We start from the raw sequence: 8,779 nt of genomic DNA, 5'->3' as shown, positions 1-8,779 counted from the left end.
GTAGTGACGTTGCGCAAATTGGAAGCTGTTTTTTCTGGATCAAACGTGCCAAATAAATGGACATTTTGGACATTATACGGACAGAATTAATCGAACAAAAGGACCATTTGTGATGTTTATGGGACATATTGGAGTGCCAACAAAAGAAGCTCGTCAAAGGTAAGGCAGGGTTGAAATATGCTATTCTCTCTTTGTTTACTGTTGTGCTATCATCAGATAATAGCTTCTTATGCTTTCGCCGAAAATTATTTTTGAAATCTGACATGTTGGCTGGATTCACAATGAGTGTAGCTTTAATTTGGTATCTTACATGTGTGATTTAATGAAAGTTTGAATTTTATAGCATTTTTTTTATTTGGCGCTCTGCATTTTCCCTGGCAATTGGCCAGGTGGGACATTTGCGTCCCGCCTATCCCAGAGAGGTTTAAAATGAGTGTCTGTGTACCTGGAAGGTGATATGAGAAAACAAGTGTATAAGAACACTACCAAATATCCTTGCTATGTGGCATGACACGCAACGCCATGAGCACAGACGTCAGTTCAACATCTATTTTTCATTTGTCAACTAATTGGAATTCAATGTGAAATCAACATAAAATGTCACCATGTCATTACAAAAAAATATGAAATTCCCTTGAGTTGATGATTTTTTACAAATCCAATCAGTTCTCCACGTTGATTCAACGTCATCACATTGACTGTTTTGGTTAAAATGACGTGGAATCAATGTTCATTCAACCTGTTGATGCATAGTAGGAAGGAATGATTTGTTCCTAGTATTTTTCCTTCTATATGCTTGGTCAGCATAAGTTGAACATTTACTGCTGAGTAATTGTAGATACAGTGGGAGTGGGAGAACTTGCACAATTGGTGGCTGACTAAATACTTTTTTGCCCCACTGTACTTAGCCAGTTATTTCATTACATATTAACCAAATATGTTAAAACACAGTATTTCTTTAACGTAATTATCGCAGTACCATTACTCAAAGCCCCTAAAAACATTTGGGTTATTGGGTTAAATGTTACAGGCTCTACATACTGTCCAAAGGATATCAAATAATACTCACAACAATGTAAAATATTTTTGAATTTTATTCTGACATAAATATGTAATGTCTTACTTTAGTGATTCAGTCCTATAGTGCAGGATTCTCCAAAAAATACTGTTAATCTAAAAATGAGAACCTTGATTATTTGCTTCAATCATATACACATACCCATACTGTGACTTCATTCATCAGATTCGTGAGATTTTCTAAGAGTGAACCCCCAGGGAGGCTATACTTGAATAACAATTGGGGTCATGGGACGTGATAACTGGGGTGAGCAGCTACTGCCTGTGTAGCACTGGCAGGTGAACTTGTCTGCTAAGGTGAGTAGGTCAGCAGAGGAGGGTATTCCGATGGACACGTACTTTCGCTGGGACTTTAGGAGGCGGAAGTTGTCCGGGTTCAGGTGCAGGTAGTCATTGGAGTTGTAGTCCTTTCTGACACAGCGGCCATTGCCCTGGCAAAGGACTTCACTACAGAGTTTGGCGGCAGCGGTCACGTTAGCGATGTATGGGTTGAGGGTGGATGTCAGGTATGTGGATAATGCTTCACATGAAGCCTGAAAGGAGAGAGGGGGGGGGGGGGTGAGATATTAAGGAACTTGTTCTTGGGATGGAATGTTGGATGAATTATATAGAGGATAGAAAGAAGGGGGCTACAAATGGACATGTCATATCCAAGTGTTGTGCCACCTGACAACATGTAAAAGGTGATATGATAAGCATAAACATTCTGTACTTTCAGTTTTTTTTTACATAAATAGCGAATGTAACAGCGTGCCATCATTGGTCAGCACTTCCTTACGGAAAAAACACATGAATTTCACTTTTCAGCAATATCATATTTCAACAAGTAGTGATGAAGTCCATCTATCTTCCACGTTGAGCCATGGGAGATTGACATGCATATCATTAATATTAGCTCCCCGTGTACTTTTATGGACCACCCGCTCTGTTCTGAGACAATTGTAATTTTCCTAAGTCCCTCTTTGTGGCATCTGACCACATTACTAAACAGTAGTCCAGGTGTGACAAAACTAGGGCCTGTAGGATCTGCCTTGTTGATAGTGTTGTTATTAAGAACGCAGAGCAGCACTTTACTAGGGACAGACTTCTCTCCATCTTAGCTACTGTTGTATCAATATGTTTTGACCATGACAGTTTACAATCCAGGGTTACTACAAGCAGCTTAGCAACCTCAATTTCCACAATATGCATTACACAATTTAGTTGAGGTTTAGGCTTTAGTGTATGATTTGGCCCAAATACAATGCTTTTCATTTTTGAAATATTTAGGACTACCTTATTCCTTGCCACCCATTCTGAAACTAACTGCATATCATTGTTAAGTGTTGTAGTCATTTCAGTTGCTATAGTAGCTGACGTGTATAGTGGTGAGTCATCTGCATACATAGACACACTGGCTTTACCCAAAACCAGTGGCATGTCGTTAGTAAAGAATGAAAAATGTAAGGGGCCTAAACAGCTGCCCTGGGTAATTCCTGAGTTTACCTGGATTATGTTGGAGAGGCTTCTATTAAAGAACACCCTACGTGTTCTGTTAGACAGGTAACTCTTTATCATCAAAACAGCAGGGGGTGTAAAGCCATAATACATCATTATTTCTAGTAGTAGACTATGATCGATAATGTCAAAAGCTGCACTGAAGTCTAACAAAACAACCCCCTGCAATCTTTGTATCTCAGCCAATCATCAGTCATTTGTGTAAGTGCTTGTTGAATGTCCTTCCCTATAAGTGTGCTGAAAGTCTGTCAATTTCTGTAAAATAGCATTGTATCTGGTCAAAAACTATTTTTTCAAAAGTTTACTAAGGGTTGGTAACAGGTTGATTTGTCGGCTATTTGAGCCAGTAAAGGGGACTTTACGATTCTTAGGTAACGGAATTACTTTTGTTTCCATCCAGGCCTTTCCAAGGCACACACTTTCTAGTAGGCTTAAATTGAAGATATGGCAAATAGGAGTGGAAATATCGTCCGCTATTATCCTCAGTAATTTTCCATCCAGGTTGTCAGACCCCGGGCCAAGTCGATTAGAAAGGCCTGCTCACTGAAGTATTTTAGGGAGCGTTTGATAGTGATAAGGGGTGGTCATTTGACCGTGGACCCATTACGGACGCAGGCAATGAGGCAGTGATCGCTGAGATCCTGGTTGAAGACAGCAGAGGTTTATTTGGAGGGCAAGTTAGTCAGGATGATATCTATGAGGTGCCCATGTTTATGGATTTATGGTTGTACCTGGTAGGTTCCTTGATAATTTGTGTGAGATTGAGGGTATCAAGCTTAGATTGTAGGATGGCCGGGGTGTTAAGCATATCCCAGTTTAGGTCACCTCACAGTACGAACTCTGAAAATAGATGGGGGGCAATCAATTCACATATGGTGTCCGGCGCACACCTGGGGGGGGGTGGTCTATAACAGTGAGAGACTTATTTCTAGAAAGGTGGATTTTTAAAGGAAAAGTTCAAACTGTTTGGGCACAGACCTGGATAGTAAGACTGAACTCTACAGGCTATCTCTGCAGTTTATTGCAACTCTGCCCCCTTTGGCAGTTCAATCTTGACGGAAAATGTTGTAGTTGGGGATAAAAATTTCAGAATTCTTGGTGGCCTTCCTAAGCCAGGATTCAGACAAGGCTAGGTCATCAGGGTTATATATGATAGATGTTAAAACTATGTATTGCTACCGCTGTATCATCAAAGGCATTATCTACATTTCCGAGAGAGTCAAAATGTAATCTGTTACAAGCAAGTTATGAACCTTGTTTCTTAGGCTACATATGTTAATATCGCCTATTTTTAGCACCTTTCTGGGTTGTTTGATTGTTGGCGCATACAAAAATATATTTTGCTGTTTGAAAAAGAAAATCTCCATAATTTTGCTTAAGAATGAAAGGTTGGGGATTGGCCGAAAATGTCTAAGAGCTGAAGAATCTAGATTACGTTTCTTCAGAAGGGGATTCACCATAACAGTTTTTAGTGCGGTTTGGAAAGTGCCTGTGAATACGGAGTGAATAACAATACCTTGTAATTAAAAACTGTTTTGAAGATGGCGGGGATATGATTGAGAAGGCAGGTAGAAGGCTTAAGTTGTGATGTCACTTTCCTGAGCATGTCTGAGTAAAACAGGGAAAATAAATCCACAGTGCCTTTACATGTTAGGCTATGGCACATATCATCACACTTCTCTTCAGGTCTTGCTTGACTGATACCCAGCCTAATGTTGGTTATCTTACCTCTGAAATATGCCGCAAACTCTTCACATTTAGATGTGGGTGGTGGAAAGTTCAATTAGGATTGGGGGGTAGGATTTATCAGGCCATCAATGGTCAAGAAGAGCATCTTTATTTATTCTGATTAATAGTGATCAAGTAAGAAAAATGAGTCAGTCTGGCATTTCTAATGGCCTTGTTAAATATGCCAAGATGCTCTCTCAGAATATCACAATGGACCTGCGACTTAGAATTTCTCCCCTTCCACTCTGCCTTTTTGCAATTTCTCTTTAATTGATTTAGTTTCCTCACTCATCCAAGGGGCTCTCCATTTCGATGTGGACTTTTTCTACTTTCCTGGAGCTATGGTATCAATGGTTACCCTTAATGTGCTATTAACTAAATCATTACAAGAGGAAGGCAGAATTGGTAGTGTTGTTCATGCACTCAATAAAATCTGAAACAACGTCAGAGGTAAGATAGTGTTTCTTAATAATGTGTTCAGTATTACCCTGCGCTATTGGCAACAAGGTAATAAAATACACAGTGGTGACCAGCATCAACAATAGAGGATATGTCAATAGAAAGCCCCATGGTAATAATCAGGTCCAGAGTTCTAACACGGCGCCGACAGATGGCCGCCTCGCTTCGCGTTCCTATGCAGTTTTTTGTTTTTTTACGTGTTATTTCTTACATTAGTACCCCAGGTCATCTTAGCTTTCATTACATTCAATCGAGAAGAACTACTGAATATAAGAGCAGCGTCAACTCACCATCACTACGACCAAGAATATGACTTTCGTGAAGCGGATCCTGTGTTCTGCCTTTCACCCAGGACAACAGAATGGATCCCAGCTGGCGACCCAAAAAAACGACTTCGTAAAAGAGGGAAACGAGGCGGTCTTCTGGTCAGACTCCGGAGACGGGCACATTGTGCACCACTACCTAGTATACTTCTCGCCAATGTCCAGTCTCTTGACAACAAGGTTGATGAAATCCGAGCAAGGGTAGCATTCCAGAGGGACATCAGAGACTGTAACGTTCTCTGCTTCATGTAAACATGGCTCACTGGAGAGACGCTATCGGAGTCGGTGCAGCCAGCTGGTTTCTCCACGCATCACGCCGACAGAAACAAACATCTTTCTGGTAAGAAGAGGGGCGGGGGCGTATGCCTTATGGCTAACGAGACATGGTGTGGTCACAAAAACATACAGGGACTCAAATCCTTCTGTTCACCTGATTTAGAATTCCTCACAATCAAGTGTCGACCGCATTATCTACCAAGGGAATTCTCTTCGATTATAATCACAGCCGTATATATTCCCCCCCAAGCAGACACATCGATGGCTCTGAACAAACTTTATTTGACTCTTTGCAAACTGGAATCCATACATCCTGAGGCTGCGTTCATTGTAGCTGGTGATTTTAACAAGGCTAATCTGAAAACAAGACTCCCTAAATTGTATCAGCATATCGATTGCGCAACCAGGGCTGGCAAAACCTTGGATCATTGCTATTCTATCTTCCGCGACGCATATAAGGCCCTGCCCCGCCCTCCTTTCGGAAAAGCTGACCACGACTCCATTTTGTTGATCCCTGCCCACAGACAGAAACTAAAACAAGAAGCTCCCACGCTGAGGTCTATCCAACGCTGGTCCGACCAATCTGATTCCACATTCCAAGACTGCTTCCATCACGTGGACTGGGATATGTTTCGTATTGCGTCAGACAACAACATTGACGAATACGTTGATTCGGTGTGCGAGTTCATTAGAACGTGCGTTGAAGATGTCGTTCCCATAGCAACGATTAAAACATTCCCAAACCAGAAACCGTGGATTGATGGCAGCATTTGCGTGAAACTGAAAGCACGAACCACTGCTGTTAATCAGGGCAAGGTGACCGGAAACATGACCGAATACAAACAGTGCAGCTATTCCCTCCAAGGCAATCAAACAAGCTAAGCGTCAGTACAGAGACAAAGTAGAATCTCAATTCAACGGCTCAGACACAAGAGGTATGTGGCAGGGTCTACAGTCAATCACGGATTACAAAAATAAAACCAGCCCCGTCACGGACCAGGATGTCTTGCTCCCAGGCAGACTAAATAACTTTTTTTCCCGCTTTGAGGACAATACAGTGCCACTGACACGGCCTGCAACGAAAAACATGCGGACTCTCCGTCACTGGAGCCGAGGTGAGTAAAACATTTAAACTTGTTAACCCTCGCAAGGCTGCAGGCCCAGACGTCATCCCCAGCCGCGCCCTCAGAGCATGCGCAGACCAGCTGGCTGGTGTTTTTACGGACATATTCAATCAATGACTATACCAGTCTGCTGTTCCCACATGCTTCAAGAGGGCCACCATTGTTCCTGTTCCCAAGAAAGCTAAGGTAACTGAGCTAAACGACTACCGCCCCGTAGCACTCACTTCCGTCATCATGAAGTGCTTTGAGAGACTCGTCAAGGACCATATCACCTCCACCCTACCTGACACCCTAGACCCACTCCAATTTTCTTACCACCCAAATAGGTCCACAGACGATGCAATCTCAACCACACTGCCCTAACCCATCTGGACAAGAGGAATACCTACGTGAGAATGCTGTTCATCGACTACAGCTCGGCATTTAACACCATAGTACCCTCCAAGCTCGTCATCATGCTCGAGACCCTGGGTCTCAACCCCGCCCTGTGCAACTGGGTACTGGACTTCCTGACGGGCCGCCCTTCAACCTCAGGTGGTGAGGGCTTGTCACCAAAAGCACTCACAACATCTCCACCCATCCTGCTGATCCTCAACACTGGGCTCCACAAGGGTGCATTCTGAGCAAACTACCTCTCCTGTACTCCTGTTCACCATAAAGATCCAAGGACAACTGCCCGAGCCACTGCCTGTTCTCCCCGCTATCATCCAACTCAATCATCAAGTTTGGACGGACAAAAACACATCTCAGTGGTCAGACTGATTACCTCTTACATCTATGGGATGGCCTATTTCAGGAGGAAAAACGTTCCGTTTTAAACAAGATATTTTGAGTGTGGTGTCAGGAAAATAACCATCACACTCAACGTCAGAAAAACTAAGGAGATGATTGTGGACTTCAGGCAAACAGCAGATGGCATCCAGGAAACCCCCTATCCACATCGATGGAACAGTAGTGTGAATGCGAGAGGGTAGTAACTAAAAGTTTTCCCCGGCATACACATCACAGACAAACTGAATTGGTCCACCCACACAGACAGCATCGTGAAGAAGGCGCAGCAGCTCCTCTTCAACCTCAGGAGGCTGAAGAAATTTGGCTTGTCACCAAAAGCACTCACAAACTTCTACAGATGCACAATCCGGAAAAAGCATCCTGGCAGGCTGTATCACCAGACCTATGTACTGCAACTGCTCCACCCACAACCAAAAACTCTCCAGAGGTAGTGAGGTCTGCACAAAGCATCACTCTTCAAAAAATGATTTTATTTAGGTCACCTACACCACCCGATGTTACAGGAAGGCCATAAAGATCATCAATGACAACTTTGCAACTCTTACAAATTAGCCAATTTCTGTTCAAAAGCCCGCTTTTGATCCAGAAGTGCAATGTCAGTACAGGTGCATCAAAGCTGGGACCGAGAGACTGAAAAACAGTTTCTATCTCAAGGATCCATCAGACTGTTAAACAGCCACCACTAACATTGAGTTGCTGCTGCCAACACACTGACTCAACTCCAGCCACGTTAATAATGGGAATTGATGGGAAATGATGTGAAATATATCACTAGCCACTTTAAACAATGCTACCTAATATAATGTTTACATACCCTACATTATTCATCTCATATGTATACGTATATACTGTACTCTATATCATCTACCGCATCTTTATGTAATACATGTATCACTAGCCACTTTAACTATGCCACTCTGTTTACATACTCATCTCATATGTATATACTGTACTCAATACCATCTACTGTATCTTGCCTATGCTGCTCTGTACCTTCACTCATTCATATATCTTTATGTACATATTCTTTATCCCCTTACACTTGTGTGTATAAGACAGTAGTTTTGGAATTGTTAGCTAGATTACTTGTTGGTTATTACTGCATTGTCGGAACTAGAAGCACAAGCATTTCGCTACACTCGCATTAACATCTGCTAACCATGTTTATGTGACAAATAAAATTTGATTTGTTTTGAGTATGCCTGCAATTATGGGTGGGCCCAGTAACATGTTGGATAAAGTCCATAGAGCTCAAAATATTCATAAATTCAATGACCTTGGAGTCAGTCTCTTTGTCAACATTAATACTGAAATCGTCCAACACAATGATTTTATCATAGTTCTCCGGGACAATAGACAATAGCTCAGATAAATCAGTAAAGAAAGTTGGCTCAGTGCTTTGGTGGCCTTTACAGGGTTTTGGTCAGCACTGGTGGCTAACATTTAAACAGTATAGCATGATGCTCAAAAGGCCCAAAGTTGCCAAACTAAATTTCCTTACAG

General features: G+C 42.2%; 1 protein-coding gene across 1 annotated transcript in view; it reads right to left on the bottom strand.

The window, feature by feature from the left end:
• Nucleotides 1-1,141: 1,141 nt before the first annotated feature.
• Nucleotides 1,142-8,779, bottom strand: part of LOC135509568 (hyaluronidase-5-like) — an 18,663-nt gene continuing 11,025 nt past the window's right edge. The window contains exon 4 of the mRNA XM_064930330.1: nucleotides 1,142-1,610. Coding sequence (XP_064786402.1) covers nucleotides 1,281-1,610 — 330 coding nt within the window. The 3' untranslated portion in view covers nucleotides 1,142-1,280. The remainder of the gene's footprint in view (nucleotides 1,611-8,779) is intronic.

The sequence above is a fragment of the Oncorhynchus masou genome, chromosome 22, assembly GCF_036934945.1.
Source record: "Oncorhynchus masou masou isolate Uvic2021 chromosome 22, UVic_Omas_1.1, whole genome shotgun sequence".
Taxonomy (NCBI): Eukaryota; Metazoa; Chordata; class Actinopteri; order Salmoniformes; family Salmonidae; genus Oncorhynchus; species Oncorhynchus masou.
The sequence above is the reverse complement of the archived record's forward strand: the minus strand, read 5'-3'. Positions and strand labels throughout refer to the sequence as shown.